Source organism: Bos taurus, chromosome 9 (assembly GCF_002263795.3).
Source record: "Bos taurus isolate L1 Dominette 01449 registration number 42190680 breed Hereford chromosome 9, ARS-UCD2.0, whole genome shotgun sequence".
Taxonomy (NCBI): Eukaryota; Metazoa; Chordata; class Mammalia; order Artiodactyla; family Bovidae; genus Bos; species Bos taurus.
The window spans coordinates 89,587,380-89,604,254 of NC_037336.1; the positions used below are offsets into that span (position 1 = coordinate 89,587,380).

Consider the following 16,875-nt stretch of genomic DNA (forward strand, 5'->3'; position numbering starts at 1 on the left):
ACCCCATGAATTGCACCACGCCAGGCCTCCCTGTCCATCACCAACTCCCAGAGTTCACTCAAACTCACGTCCATTGAGTCGGTGATCCCATCCAGCCATCTCATCCTCTGTCGTCCCCTTCTCCTCCTGCCCCCAATCCCTCACAGCATCAGGGTCTTTTCCAATGAGTTAACTCTTCGCATGAGGTGGCCAAAGTACTGGAGTTTCAGCTTTAGCATCATTCCTTCCAAAGAACACCCAGGACTGATCTCCTTTAGAATGGACTGGTTGGATCTCTTTGCAGTCCAAGGGACTCGCAAGAGTCTTCTCCAACAGCACAGTCCATGCTTAAAAAACTCTGTTATTTCATCTGTAGAATAAGTACATCAAACTATAAATGCTAGGTCCCTTCTCGAAACAACCACACCAGTTCTATATAAATCTAAGGACCTGAGCTTGCAAGGATAAGGTGTTGTCAACATGCAGAGCAAAAGATTACATGAAAATAATTCAGACCGTTAAATGGTCTGCTAGTCTGGTCAACATACTTAATTACATCTGAGCGTTTTGTGGAAATTTAATTTAGTCATTCATTATTTTATCAAACATATACTCACCCATCATATCTATCACCCAGTTTATAAATTCCTTGTTAATTATCATGTCACTTCAGTAGACTCTAGCCCCATGAAGATAGGACCCCCATGTTATCATATTCACATCTGTTGTCAGAGGACTTGGACATAGCAGATGCTCAAAAACTATTTGTTAAATGCAGGCATGAACAACTGAGGATTTACTACATGTCAAGTTTTATGGTCAGTGCTGGAGATCCAAAATTGACTAAGACAAGATCCCTAATCTCAGGACTATTCTAATGGGACACAGAGAGAAAGAAACAAACCATGACAGCCTGATATAATCGATAATTTAACAGAAACATATTGAAAGTAGAGGACAAGGAGGAGTCCTTTCACTTTGGCTGGTGGTACTGGAAGAGGTGTCACAGAGGAGACAGCATGTGAGCTGAATCATGGAGCCTGAGCAGAGTCTAGATAAATAAAAAAGAAAAAGGGAAGAGAGAGACAAAGAAAGAGAACATGCAAAGACAGGGAAGTGAGATGGAAGGTACATGAGGAGAACTAGAAGTGGTTCAGGGCGATGGAAACGACATCATCAATGGCGAGTGGAAACAAAGAGAAGTGAAAAGGAGCCACATATGGAGATCCATTTTGAATAATAAAGTGTAGGCTTTTACCTGTATTTTTTTACCAAGTATTTCTTTAAGTCGTTGCTGAATTTGTTATAACATTGCCTCCGCTGTTTATGTTCTGGTTTTTTGGCCCCAGAGGCACGTGGGATCTTCGCTCCCTAACCAAAGATCAAACTCACAGCCCCTGCACTGGAAAGCAAAGTCTTAACCACTGGACCACCAGGGAAGTCCAAAGTCACTGTAGGCTTTTAAACAGGGCAAAAGACCCACTTGGAGTTGTACTTTGAATGATGTCTGTCATCAAAATATCTAGGGTACAGTGGAGTTTAGCTCCCAGATTTCTGGGTAAGAATTCTATATTATTCTGTTCAATACTAGAGCAATGAATGCTCATATCAACCACAATGGGATAAAATGAGATAATTTTTGAGAACTCTCAAAGAAGTAAAGAAGATGAAAATCTGACCATGAGTATGTAATTAGTGTAATTCTTGGCAACATGAACACCATGGCTCATAAAGTAATAACATCAGTAACAACAACAAAAAACTCACAAGATAAGTCCTGAAAACAAGTCATCAGTATAATAAAGAATAAACAGATAAAAGAGATTCAAAATGTCATGTGAACAATGTTGGTGACACATGTGAGGAGAAGGGAAGCAAAAGAATGGAGAACAACTGTATAGTTGAAGCTGAATGATTTTTTAAAAACATGGGTGGAGACCAATGTTTACTAAACATGAGAGATTAATATCAGTAGAGGAAGGAAGTTGTTTTTACTCCAAGAGGTCATTACAAACAATGGGGGGAAAAAAGAACACAGGTTACCCTAGAAACCATTTAAAAAATACTAAAGCAGACTTCACTACATCCAAGGAATTAAAAACATTGCATAAAACATTTGTCTTTGACCCTGCTTGAGGCAGATGTCAATTCCTTCATTTCCCTGTTATTTACATTCATTGATTTGAGTAAGACAAACAGAAAATTACTATTTGCCTTTCCTTAGAATCACGGCAAAACTAAATAGATTCTTACATATAACTTCTAAACTAAATAAATGCTTGATTAACTGAATCCTATGATTAACAGTTGCTTAATTAAATTACAAAATGCCATGCAAAGATCAGGAAATATGTATTTAGGTGTGAATAACATAAAAAAATATGTCAACATTTCCATTAGCTCCAATTAGAAGGAAAATATAAGAGAAAAATAATAACCTAGGGTGTGTGAATTATTTTTGTAAGGCTCTTAGGATATACGAGGAACTTATCACATGACATTTAAAGTCTAGCATTTTTCCCTTTATCAGTATCTATTACCTAAATTATACATTCATAAAAGTTTTCAGTTCAAGGACATCTGAACTTTTCTTACAGAGGGCAACACACGACCCCAGGTCTGACTCGACACAGGAAGGGTTAAATAGCTACCAGCACAGTGCTGAAAGAATTTCTCTAAATGCAAACATGGGTTTCCCAAATTCAGTTACAGCGTTTGGGGGAAGGCTTCCCAAGTGGCTCAGTGGTAAAGAAGTTGCCTGCCAAGCAGGAGACAACGGTTCAATCCCTGAGTCAGGAAGATCCCCTCGAGAAGGAAATGGCAACCCACTCCAGTATTCTTGCCTGGAAAATCCCGTGGACAGAGGAGCCTGGTGAGCTACAGTCCACGGAGTCGCAGAGAGTTAGACATGACTTAGTGATCAAATAACAACAACAGACCACTATTGAATGAAACAGCTATGCAAGTTCTCTTTGCCTTTGCCTTGGGGAAGTGGGGCAAGACCGCAAGACTTAGCAACTAAATAACAACAACCTACCACCTCAGTCTTGGTGGAAAATCCCAGAACCATCACAGTGTTTCAAATAATGCAAACACCCCTAAAATCATATTTTCATTAAGTCCTAGAGGAGCTAACTCAACCATGACCAAAGCAATGAAAAGAGATGACACCAAATCCATAAAGACTTTCTCCAAAACATGAGGGGAATGCTATTAGTTTTGTTATGTGGAATGAATCTAGAAAGATAATGCCAAGGGAGGCAAGTGGAGATTAGAAGTGGAGGAGGTGTGCTGAGACATAAGAGTCACACACAGGCATCCAAAACGGCATCAGTGGGTGCACCATTCTCACGAGGACAATCCTTCAGTTTACAGCAGGGCCGCCAACTCCACGAGGATGGAGAGCTGATTAGAGTCTGAGTGAGAGCTATTTTATCCTTAGGATGCAATTTTAATTGGGCTCAACATCAATACAGAATTAGATTTCCTTAATACTTAAGGAATTGCTCGTATCCTGACTTCACTTTCACTTTTCACTTTCATGCATTGGAAAAAGAAATGGCAACCCACTCCAGTGTTCTTGCCTGGACAATCCCAGGGACGGCAGAGCCTGGTGGGCTGCCGTTTATAGGGTCGCACAGAGTCAGACACGACTGAAGCAACTTAGCAGCAGCAGCAGCAGCAACTATGGGCAACACACAGGACCATTCTCTTATTCTTCCAGAACAGATTTTGAAACTGTATGCATATGTCCTTGCACCACCTCGGGCTCGATATTTATGTATAAAAAACACACAATCTTTTTATATTCTATAAACAATGAATCCTGCACATGCTAAGAACTTTAATGGTGAGAACACGGTTGATCACTCCCTCCTTGAACTCTCTCCTTTAGGCTTCTGTCTTCTTTCTTCTGATCACGTAGGCTGCAGCTCTCCGTCTCATATGTGGGTCTTTCCTCAACCCCCAATGCTGGATGTTCTATTTCTCTAACCTCTTTTCTATCTGTTCTTGCTCCCTGGGTGGTATCAGCCCATCTCACAGCTTTAAAACCTATGGGTGCCTATGATTTCCAAATGTTTTTTTCCCAGCTGTGTCTTCACTCTTGATCTCTACAGTCATCAACATTCAATTACTGTCCTGAATGTCCACCAGCCATCTAAAATGTTTTATTTTAGATTGATTCACTGGCATGAATTTGACCTAATTTCTGCCTTCAAGGTGGTTTGTCCTCTGAGTGGGTGGATTAGACACTACATGTGACTTTCTTGATGTTCTTTCTCAGCCTTCTTCCCAACAGTCTTATGCCTTTCCTCATTTCCAAATGAAAAACAAAGGGGCTACCCTGCACTCTTCTCTCTCACAGACTACCTCCAATCCATCAGCAAAATCTTTCTGCTTTACTTTCAAACTATATCTAGATTTTCACCACTTCTCTATCCACTGTTTAATATCTAGGCGAAACCATTCTTATCTCTTCTGACTTACGAGAGTTGACCCTCCAGGTCGCCCTGCTTCCACTATTGAAAATCAGTATGATGTTAAGTATTCGTATTATATGCTCTCAAACAATACTTACGAAGCATCCATATTATGAAGTGCTCTGTGCTAATCAACGTATCAGGCACTGGCAGGAATTTGACCTAATTTCTGCCTTCAAGGTATTTATCCTCTGAGTGGGTGGATTAGACACGACACGTGCCATAATGCAAAGCAGTACCAACAATGGACATAAGAGTGCAACAAGGTATTTAGAAAGAGGGGAGAGAGTTTCCAATTGTATTGGCAGTAAGGTCTTCATTGCGGACACTGTATTTAGATTGGGCCTTGAAGATAAGTGGAGTTTTCAGTGTAGTCTTTTCCAACGCTGTCCCAGCTGGAGACAGAAAAATCATACATCTTGAGAGCACTGCTAGTGTCATCTGACAGACATCTGGGGCCAGGTAGGGATTCAGAGGGGACAAATGCCAGACAGTTAAGATGGAATTAGAATAGGATGCCAAGCCAAGAAGTTGGGATTTGATAGGGAGACCAAGAGTCTAGGAAGAATTTCATCATGAATGTAACGAAATTAGTAGTATGTTAACGAGAATTAATTTGGAGGCAAAGTGTAGGAATATTTTATGTTTTATTGGTAAGCCTTAGAAACCCTTATGTTTAAAGGCCTGCCACACACTGTATCAATAGCAAGAAAGTGCACCCATACCCCATGTCAAATACACTTTATACATAAATAATGTTTGAATTGGCTGGATTTACATTTGACTAGTTCACATAATTTTAGCATTTCCAGTGGTCATGTATGGATGTGAGAGTTGGACTGTGAAGAAAGCTGAGCGCCGAAGAATTGATGCTTTTGAACTGTGGTGTTGGAGAAGACTGTGTTGCGAGTCCCTTGGACTGCAAGGAAATCCAACCAGTCCATTCTAAAGGAGATCAGTCCTGCGTGTTCATTGGAAGGACTGATGCTGAGGCTGGAACTCCAATACTTTGGCCACCTCATACGAAGAGTTGACTCATTGGAAAAGACCCTGATGCTGGGAGGGATTGGGGGCAGGAGAAGGGGATGACAGAGGATGAGATGGCTGGATGGTATCACTGACTTGATGCACATGAGTTTAGGTGAACTCTGGGAGTTGGTGATGGACAGGGAGGCCTGGCATGCTGCAATGAGTTGCAAAGAGTCGGACACGACAGCGACTGAACTGAACTGAACTGAAATCCTTGCTAATTTTGACTTAGCAGTTTACTTTTGCTATTTGAGAGTCAATATTTTTACAAGCCTTTAAAAATCCTGAAGGCCCCAGGCACTTTCACCATAATACATAGTGGATAAAAAGGCTCTGCAAAAGGAAAGGCTTTCAGGACAGGGCATTATACAAATGTAAACACTTTGATACATTTAAAAGTAATAGGAGGGTGTAATATACCTTTAGGAAGGAGAAATGTGTTTAAAGCACTATAGTTACAAAAACCATGTACATATCTGAGGAGTCAATATAGTCACCCACTCAGGCTGGACATGTGTCCTTAAAATGATTTTATGGTCAAAACCCAATTCTGATTAAAACTCAGAAAAAAGATTTTTTAAAAGGAGGCAAATAAAGTAGGATCCAATTTAAATGGTTTCTTCCTTTGTTTTAACATATGTTTTGACTAATTTCATTTTCAGTTCTTTAATTTAGAGATCATGATTTATCTATTCATTCATCAAATAGTTATTGAACTAATATGTTCCGATATATCCCTGTTTTGTGACAAGTTTTGCGTTATATTTAAATTTGAGATGCTACCATATTATAGGAAGAAAAAGATTAAAAGGAGAAGTTCAACCTAGATGTGATAAATGGATCTTTGACACTACTTTGTACTTTAATAAGAAGAGTCATTAAGTCAGAGTAACAAAGTATAAAACTTAATCTTCAAGGCACTATAAAAAATCAGAATCGTTACAAGATGACAAACTTTTACACTCTACCCAATGTTTAATGTTGTCAAAAGAAAATAAGTTATTCTACTTTTCAGTCATCTTCTTTTTTTAAGTCTGAGGTCTTTTATTTTTAACAGTAAAATGAACAAAAACAGTATCTGTAGGAAATACTATATGTAGCCAAAAAAGTTTAACATTGCTCCTAAAAACAATTTTAGGGGAAGGTCATGATTATGTTTTTTGAACAGTTAGTGAATTTCAGAGCTACATCTCCAAGAGTATGTGTTTACTCCCTTTCTTATTTGTTTCTCTTTGAATTTATTCACAATGTTTAAAAATCAAAGCTTAGGGTCTTCCCTGTGGCTCAGCGGTGGAGTCCACCTGCCAATGCAGGAGACATGGGTTTGAGGTTTGATCTCTGGTCTGGAAAGATCCCACATTTCGTGGAGCACCTAATAAGCCTGTGCACCACAACCATCGAGCTTGTGTTCCAGACCCCAGGAAGTGCAACGACTGAGTCCGTGGGCAGCAGCTACTGAAACCCACGCACACTAGAGCCCGTGCTGTACAACAAGAGAGGCCACTGCGATGAGAACCCCGTGCTTTACAAGAGAGCAGCACCCATTCTCCAAAACTAGAGAAAAGCCCTCGCAACAAAAAAGACCCAGCATAGGCCAAAAAAAATCAAAGTTTAACCTTACAATCAAGAATCCTTCTTTTTAATAGATCTCCATGTGACACTCTAGCATGCCCATCTGGTCTTCTCTGGCATTTACCTCTTGCTCTTCCAAGTTGCATGAATGCTATCCTGCCTTGAAATAATCAACACTGATACTTTATATAAAAATCTTTCTAGATGATCTTCAAATGAAAACTATGTAATTGATAAAAGTCAGTCAACAAACCCTTTTAAAGCGAACATTATGCAGAAGCCCTAGAGAAAATGACAAAAGCCTTAACCTCTTGTCACTCTCTTAAAGAAATTTATGATCTGAACAGTTCAACATTTACTTTTTCAGATGTGATTATAAACTAAAGTAGCTTCCTGCCAATGCAAGAGATGTAAGAGACGCAGGTTCAATCCCTGAGTTGGGAAGATCGGGCTTCCCTTGTAGCTCAGTCGGTAAAGAATCTGCCTGCGATGCAGGAGACCCGGGTTTGATTCCTGCATTGGGAAGATCCTCTGGAGAAGGAAATGGCAAAAAACTCCAGTATTCTTGCCTGGAGAATCCAATGGACAGAGGAGTCTGGCAGGCTACAGTCTATGCAGTCACAAGAGTCAGAAATGACTTAGCAACTAACCCACCACCACAAACTAAAGTGACTCCATGAGCCACCTGTTAAACAGATTCCCTTGGTCAGCCTTTAGGCTTCCCGGGAGGTTCAGTGGTAAAGAATCCTCCTGTCAATGCAGGAGACATGGGTTCAATCCCTGGGTCAGGAAGATCCCCTGGAGAACTAAATGGCAACCCACTCCAGTATTCTTGCCTGGGAAATCCCACGGACAGAGGAACCTGGCATGCCACAGTCCATGGGATTGCAAAGAGTCAGACATGACTTAGCAACTAAACAACACAGTAAGTCTTTTAAGAGCAGAAAATGTATGTACATATTATGCGCAATTAAAATTTAATGCCCTATACTATGCCAGTGTCTACTATTTTCTTTTATTTAAATATTAAAATGCTTATATTTAAATTGATGAAAGTTACATAAACATTCATTTTTCTTAACAGCAAATGAAACTCTGCATTGCAGTCTGTCTGCTTATCCATAATTCAGGATCCCAGCCTAAAACATTAAGCCCAAACAAGCACAAATATTGGCAAAGGTGAAATATTGAACTGCTACAGTAGGAGCATAAATTATTATGTCACAATCTGTGCATGTGCTTTAATTTCCTAGCACTGGAAACAAAAACTAAGACAAAAAAAAACAGACAACAATTATAAATGTAAACTAAATAAGTAAGAGAGAAAAGCCAAGGTGTCATTATTCAAATCTCCACACTTTTTATTCGTTATTTATGGAGCTGATATGACAATAAAATCCAAGAAGGGGGGAAAAAAAACCCTTAGTTATGTGGATTATCTATCCAGGCAAAGTAATGAGGATTCTAGAAGAATGTTCTTATGGAACTGAACTTTGAAAATATTAATAGTAACTCTGATTCTATTTAAGTTAATAGAAATAAAAGAGTCGTGTCGCACTCTTTGCAATCCCATGAACTGCAGCCCGCCAGGCTCTTCTGCCCATGGGATTCTCCAGGCAAGAATATTGAAGTGGGTAGCCATTCTCTTCTCCAGGGGATCTTCCTAACCCAGGGATTGAACCAGGGCCCCCCACACTGCAGGCAGATGCTTTACCATCTGAGACACCAGAGAAGCCCAATAGAAATTTACTTTTCCTCAAAGAAATTTCACTCATTTGTCTTAATTATCTGGGCAATAATGGCGGCCCCTTGTTTATTAGGATCTTGGTCATTGGTCTGGAGATTCTAACAGGCAAGAACAGTTACTCAATACCCTTGGCAGAAGATGGGTCTCCTCCATCAGAGGAGGCGGACTCTTCTCTGGGCTCAGAGCAACAGTAGGAAATAGTGAGAGCTAAGCTGAGGAGGAAACCTCCCTGGCTGAATCAGCAGAATTAACCCAGGAGATCCGTAGGTTAGCAGAGAAGTCCTCCTGATCAACTTTCTTTCCACCTCTGCCATTTGGCTTCCACTAATGCAGGTTCGATGGGTAGCATCTTGTAGCTGAGCAGACCTTACATTTCCCTGTCGCCAATTAACCTATTTTATGAAGCACTTGATGCTAACAGTTAATGATACCTAGTGCAAAGGAATTTTCTCTCCTGAATTGTAAGATTTACTGTGCTAAATGTGTCAGGTACCCTTAAGACATGTTATAACTCTTATACTACAAAGAAAAAAAATTATACAGCAAGTACAGTCCATTATGTAATAAAATGACTAGCTTTATACAGTATAGAATATATTAAAAAGTTAACATTCCTCCCCAAATTTGCATGATGAGCCCAATGTGTGACAAACCGTTAGGCTCAATCTTCTCATCCAATTTTCTTCTGACTACTGGGACAATTTGTCACGTGACAGTGTTCGCAGTTTTAAAAGCACTTTTTGTCTGTTATCTCACTGAGCTTGACAACAATCTTGAGAGAGCTAAGCAAGGTAAAAACAGTCCACCTTTTGCAAGTGGGGGTCCCTAAACTCAGATGTGAATTAGGACATTTATCATCACAGGCCTAAGGTGGGGTGAGGGTGGGGCTCCAGGACTTTCCCATACTTCACTCACCTCTCAAGAAAAACCACTTAGGTCCCCACCCACAAGAACAAACAAAACACTGAGGCATCAGTACCCTTCTCTCTCCTCTCACCCCTAAACATTACCTTAATTAAATATTTTTAGTGAAGCACAGTCACTATACAATATTATATATTATACGTATATAATATAGTGACTCACAATTTTTAAAGGTGATACTCCATCTTCCAGATGGGAGGGACTGGCTGTGGGGAAAACTGGGTCTTGCTCCGGTGGGCAGGGCCATGCTCCATAAATCCAATTTTCTGCTGCTGGGTGGGGCTGTGCTCTCTCCCTGTAGTTTGGCCTGAGGCAGTCCAGTTCTGCAATCTGCAGACTCTGAAGTGAAGTCGCTCAGTGTCCGACTCTGCGATCCCATGGACTATAGCCTACCAGGCTCCTCTGTCCATGCAATTCTTTTTTTTTTTTATTATTTTATTTTTTTTTGGTTTTAATTTTATTTTATTTTTAAACTTTACATAATTGTATTAGTTTTGCCAAACATCAAAATGAATCCACCACAGGTATACATGTGTTCCCCATCCTGAACCCTCCTCCCTCCTCCCTCCCCATACCATCCCTCTGGGTCGTCCCAGTGCACCAGCCCCAAGCATCCAGTATCGTGCATTGAACCTGGACTGGCAACTCGTTTCTTACATGATATTTTACATGTTACAATGTCATTCTCCCAAATCTTCCCACCCTCTCCCTCTCCCACAGAGTCCATAAGACTGTTCTATACATCAGTGTCTCTTTTGCTGTCTCATACACAGGGTTATTGTTACCATCTTTCTAAATTCCATATATATGCGTTAGAATACTGTATTTATGTTTTTCCTTCTGGCTTACTTCACTCTGTATAATAGGCTCCAGTTTCATCCACCTCATTAGAACTGATTCAAATGTATTCTTTTTAATGGCTGAGTAATACTCCATTGTGTATATGTACCACAGCTTTCTTATCCATTCATCTGCTGATGGACATCTAGGTTGCTTCCATGTCTTGGCTATTATAAACAGTGCTGCGATGAACATTGGGGTACACGTGTCTCTTTCCCTTCTGGTTTCCTCAGTGTGTATGCCCAGCAGTGGGGTTGCTGGATCATAAGGCAGTTCTATTTCCAGTTTTTTAAGGAATCTCCACACTGTTCTCCATAGTGGCTGTACTAGTTTGCATTCCCACCAACAGTGTAAGAGGGTTCCCTTTTCTCCACACCCTCTCCAGCATTTATTATTTGTAGACTTTTGGATCGCAGCCATTCTGACTGGTGTGAAATGGTACCTCATAGTGGTTTTGATTTGCATTTCTCTGATAATGAGTGATGTTGAGCATCTTTTCATGTGTTTGTTAGCCATCTGTATGTCTTCTTTGGAGAAATGTCTATTTAGTTCTTTGGCCCATTTTTTGATTGGGTCGTTTATTTTTCTGGAGTTGAGCTGTAGGAGTTGCTTGTATATTTTTGAGATTAGTTGTTTGTCGGTTGCTTCATTTGCTATTATTTTCTCCCATTCTGAAGGCTGTCTTTTCACCTTGCTAATAGTTTCCTTTGATGTGCAGAAGCTTTTAAGGTTAATTAGGTCCCATTTGTTTATTTTTGCTTTTATTTCCAATATTCTGGGAGGTGGGTCATAGAGGATCCTGCTGTGATGTATGTCGGAGAGTGTTTTGCCTATGTTCTCCTCTAGGAGTTTTATAGTTTCTGGTCTTACGTTTAGATCTTTAATCCATTTTGAGTTTATTTTTGTGTATGGTGTTAGAAAGTGGTCCAGTTTCATTCTTTTACAAGTGGTTGACCAGATTTCCCAGCACCACTTGTTAAAGAGATTGTCTTTAATCCATTGTATATTCTTGCCTCCTTTGTCGAAGATTTTTTGTGCGTGGATTTATCTCTGGGCTTTCTATTTTATTCCATTGATCAATATTTCTGTCTTTGTGCCAGTACCATACTGTCTTGATAACTGTGGCTTTGTAGTAGAGCCTGAAGTCAGGTAGGTTGATTCCTCCAGTTCCATTCTTCTTTCTCAAGATCGCTTTGGCTATTCGAGGTTTTTTGTATTTCCATACAAATTGTGAAATTATTTTTTCTAGCTCTGTGAAGAATACTGTTGGTAGCTTGATAGGGATTGCATTGAATCTATAAATTGCTTTGGGTAGTATACTCATTTTCACTATATTGATTCTTCCAATCCATGAACATGGTATATTTCTCCATCTATTAGTGTCCTCTTTGATTTCTTTCAAAAGTGTTTTATAGTTTTCTATATATAGGTCTTTAGTTTCTTTAGGTAGATATATTCCTAAGTATTTTATTCTTTCTGTTGCAATGGTGAATGGAATTGTTTCCTTAATTTCTCTCTCTGTTTTCTCATTATTAGTGTATAGGAATGCAAGGGATTTCTGTGTGTTGATTTTATATCCTGCAACTTTACTGTAGTCATTGATTATTTCTAGTAATTTTCTGGTGGACTCTTTAGGGTTTTCTATGTAGAGGATCATGTCATCTGCAAATAGTGAGAGTTTTACTTCTTCTTTTCCAATTTGGATTCCTTTTATTTCTTTTTCTGCTCTGATTGCTGTGGCCAAAACTTCCAAAACTATGTTGAATAGTAATGGTGAAAGTGGGCACCCTTGTCTTGTTCCTGACTTTAGAGGAAATGCTTTCAATTTTTCACCATTGAGGATAATGTTTGCAGTGGGTTTGTCATATATAGCTTTTATTATGTTGAGGTATGTTCCTTCTATTCCTGCTTTCTGGAGAGTTTTTATCATAAATGGATGTTGAATTTTGTCAAAGGCTTTCTCTGCATCTATTGAGATAATCATATGGTTTTTATTTTTCAATTTGTTAATGTGGTGTATTACATTGATTGATTTGCGGATATTGAAGAATCCTTGCATCCCTGGGATAAAGCCCACTTGATCATGGTGTATGATCTTTTTAATGTGTTGTTGGATTCTGATTGCTAGAATTTTGTTAAGGATTTTTGCATCTATGTTCATCAGTGATATTGGCCTGTAGTTTTCTTTTTTTGTGGGATCTTTGTCAGGTTTTGGTATTAGGGTGATGGTGGCCTCATAGAATGAGTTTGGAAGTTTACCTTCCTCTGCAATCTTCTGGAAGAGTTTGAGCAGGAGAGGTGTTAGCTCTTCTCTAAATTTTTGGTAGAATTCAGCTGTGAAGCCGTCTGGACCGGGGCTTTTGTTTGCTGGAAGATTTTTGATTACAGTTTCAATTTCCGTGCTTGTGATGGGTCTGTTAAGATTTTCTATTTCTTCCTGGTCCAGTTTTGGAAAGTTGTACTTTTCTAAGAATTTGTCCATTTCTTCCACGTTGTCCATTTTATTGGCATATAATTGTTGATAGTAGTCTCTTATGACCCTTTGTATTTCTGTGTTGTCTGTTGTGATCTCTCCATTTTCGTTTCTAATTTTGTTGATTTGATTTTTCTCCCTTTGTTTCTTGATGAGTCTGGCTAATGGTTTGTCAATTTTATTTATCCTTTCAAAGAACCAGCTTTTGGTTTTGTTGATTTTTGCTATGGTCTCTTTTGTTTCTTTTGCATTTATTTCTGCTCTAATTTTTAAGATTTCTTTCCTTCTACTAACCCTGGGGTTCTTCATTTCTTCCTTTTCTAGTTGCTTTAGGTGTAGAGTTAGGTTATTTATTTGACTTTTTTCTTGTTTCTTGAGGTGTGCCTGTATTGCTATGAACTTTCCCCTTAGGACTGCTTTTACCGTGTCCCACAGGTTTTGGGTTGTTGTGTTTTCATTTTCATTCGTTTCTATGCAAATTTTGATTTCTTTTTTGATTTCTTCTGTGATTTGTTGGTTATTCAGCAGCGTGTTGTTCAACCTCCATATGTTGGAATTTTTAATAGTTTTTCTCCTGTAATTGAGATCTAATCTTACTGCATTGTGGTCAGAAAAAATGCTTGGAATGATTTCTATCTTTTTGAATTTACCAAGGCTAGCTTTATGGCCCAGGATGTGATCTATCCTGGAGAAGGTTCCATGCGCGCTTGAGAAAAAGGTGAAATTCATTGTTTTGGGATGAAATGACCTATAGATATCAATTAGGTCTAACTGGTCTATTGTATCGTTTAAAGTTTGTGTTTCCTTGTTAATTTTCTGTTTAGTTGATCTATCCATAGGTGTAAGTGGGGTATTAAAGTCTCCCACTATTATTGTGTTATTGTTAATTTCTCCTTTCAAACTTGTTAGCATTTGTCTTACGTACTGTGGTGCTCCCGTGTTGGGTGCATATATATTTATAATTGTTATATCTTCTTCTTGGATTGATCCTTTGATCATTATGTAGTGACCTTCTTTGTCTCTTTGCACAGCCTTTGTTTTAAAGTCTATTTTATCTGATATGAGTATTGCTACTCCTGCTTTCTTTTGGTCCCTATTTGCATGGAAAATCTTTTTCCAGCCCTTCACTTTCAGTCTGTATGTGTCCCCTGTTTTGAGGTGGGTCTCTTGTAGACAACATATGTAGGGGTCTTGTTTTTGTATCCATTCAGCCAGTCTTTGTCTTTTGGTTGGGGCATTCAACCCATTTACGTTTAAGGTAATTACTGATAAGTATGTTCCCGTTGCCATGTACTTTATTGTTTTGGGTTCGAGTTTATACACCGTTTTTGTGTTTCCTGTCTAGAGAATATCCTTTAGTATTTGTTGGAGAGCTGGTTTGGTGGTGCAGAATTCTCTCAGCTTTTGCTTGTCTGAAAAGCTTTTGATTTCTCCTTCATACTTGAATGAGATCCTTGCTGGGTACAATAATCTGGGCTGTAGGTTATTTTCTTTCATCATTTTAAGTATGTCTTGCCATTCCCTCCTGGCTTGAAGAGTTTCTATTGAAAGATCAGCTGTTATCCTTATGGGAATTCCCTTGTGTGTTATTTGTTGTTTTTCCCTTGCTGCTTTTAATATTTGTTCTTTGTGTTTGATCTTTGTTAATTTGATTAATATGTGTCTTGGGGTGTTTCTCCTTGGGTTTATCCTGTTTGGTACTCTCTGGGTTTCTTGGACTTGGGTGATTATTTCCTTCCCCATTTTAGGGAAGTTTTCCACTATTATCTCCTCAAGTATTTTCTCATGGTCTTTCTTTTTGTCTTCTTCTTCTGGAACCCCTATGATTCGAATGTTGTAGCGTTTAATATTGTCCTGGAGGTCTCTGAGATTGTCCTCATTTAATTCGTTTTTCTTTTATCCTCTCTGATTCATTTATTTCTACCATTCTATCTTCTAATTCACTAATCCTGTCTTCTGCCTCTGTTATTCTACTATTTGTTGCCTCCAGAGTGTTTTTAATTTCACTTATTGCATTACTCATTATATATTGACTCTTTTTTATTTCTTCTAGGTCCTTGTTAAACCTTTCTTGCATCTTCTCAATCCTTGTCTCCAGGCTATTTATCTGTGATTCCATTTTAGTTTCAAGATTTTGGATCAATTTCACTATCATTATTCGGAATTCTTTATCAGGTAGATTCCCTATCTCTTCCTCTCTTGTTTGGTTTGGTGGGCATTTATCCTGTTCCTTTATCTGCTGAGTATTCCTCTGTCTCTTCATCTTGTTTAAATTGCTGAGTTTGGGGTGTCCTTTCTGTATTCTGGCAGTTTGTGGAGTTCTCTTTATTGTGGTGTTTCCTCGCTGTGTGTGGGTTTGTACAGGTGGCTTGTCAAGGTTTCCTGGTTAGGGAAGCTTGTGTCGGTGTTCTGGTGGGTGGAGCTGTATTTCTTCTCTCTGGAGTGCAATGAAATGTCCAGTAATGAGTTATGAGATGTCTATAGTTTTGGGGTGACTTTGGGCAGCCTGTATCTTGAAGCTCAGGGCTGTGTTCCTTTGTTGCTGGAGAATTTGCTTGGTATGTCTTGCCCTGGAACTTATTGGCCCTTGTGTGGTGCTTGGTTTCAGTGTCGGTATGGAGGCATTTGATGAGCTCCTGTGAATGAATGTTCCTTGGAGTCAGGAGTTCCCTGGAGTCAGGGTTTGGACTTAAGTCTCCTGCTTCCGATTATCGGTCTTATTTTTTACAGTAGTTTCAAAACTTCTCCTTCTATACAGCACCATTGATAAAACATCTACATTAAAGATGATAAGTTTCTCTACAGTGAGGGTCACTCAGAGAGGTTCACAGGGTTACATGGAGAAGAGAAGAGGGAGGAGGGAGTTAGAGGTGACCCAAATGAGATGAGGTGAATCAATAGTGGAGAGAGTGGGCTAGCCAGTAGTCACTTCCTTATGTGCACTCCACAACTGGACCACTCAGAGATGTTCACGGGGTTATACAGAGAAGAGAAGAAGGAGGAAGGTAACAGAGGTGGCCAGAAGGATAAAAGGGGGGAATGAAAAGGAGGGAGACAGATCCAGCCAGTAATCAGTTCCCTAAGTGTTCTCCACCGTCTGGAACACACAGAAATTCACAGAGTTGGGTAGAGTAGAGAGGGGTTAGGGAGGAGACACAGGCGACCTGGTGGAGAAAAAGGAGGGTCCAAAGGGAGAGAGAGTAGTCAAGCCAGTAATCTCACTCCCTAGTGAAAAATGGGTCCTGAAGATTGGGTCCTTAAAGGTACAAAATTGGTAACAAATACATAAAAGCAAAAATTAAAAATCTAGAGTAGATTTTGGAATTTCAAAAATACGATGTTAAAGAACAGAAGAAGGAAAAGAAAGAGAGAAAGAACGAACAAACAAAAACAAAGAAGGTCGCGAAAATTATAAAGAAAGTACAGGTACAAAATTGATAACTAATACCAGAAAGCGAAAATTAAAAATCTAGAGTAGAGTTTGGAATTTCAAAAATACAATGTTAAAAAAAAAAAAAAGAAGAAGAAAAATAAAGAGAGAAAACAAACAAACAAATACGAACAATGTCACAAAAATTATACGGAAAATACAGGTACAAAATTGATATCAAATACCAAAAAGCATAAATTAAAAATCTAGAGTAAAGTTTGGAATTTCAGATATACAATGTTATATAAAAGAAGAAGAGAAAGAAACAGAGAAGAAGAAAAAAAAAAAAAAAAGTCACAGAAATTATATAAAAAAAACTATAGGTACAAAATTGATAACATATACCAAAAAGCGAAAATTAAAAATCTAGAGTAGAGTTTGGAATTTCAAAAATACAATG

At 38.9% G+C, this 16,875-nt stretch overlaps 1 protein-coding gene across 17 annotated transcripts in view; it reads right to left on the reverse strand.

The window, feature by feature from the left end:
* SYNE1 (spectrin repeat containing nuclear envelope protein 1) overlaps positions 1 to 16,875 on the reverse strand; it is a 503,306-nt gene that overhangs the window by 471,980 nt on the left and 14,451 nt on the right. For 8 of the 17 annotated variants that reach the window (XM_059889943.1, XM_059889948.1, XM_059889947.1 and 5 more), the window contains exon 1: positions 9,895 to 10,199. The exons of 2 other annotated variants lie outside the window; for them this stretch is intronic. In XM_059889943.1, the coding sequence (XP_059745926.1) occupies positions 9,895 to 10,111 (217 nt within the window). In that variant the 5' untranslated portion in view covers positions 10,112 to 10,199. Of the gene's footprint in view, positions 1 to 9,894; positions 10,202 to 16,875 lie in introns of those variants that run through there. 7 more of the 17 variants (XM_059889949.1, XM_059889946.1, XM_059889942.1 and 4 more) reach the window with 2 other exon arrangements.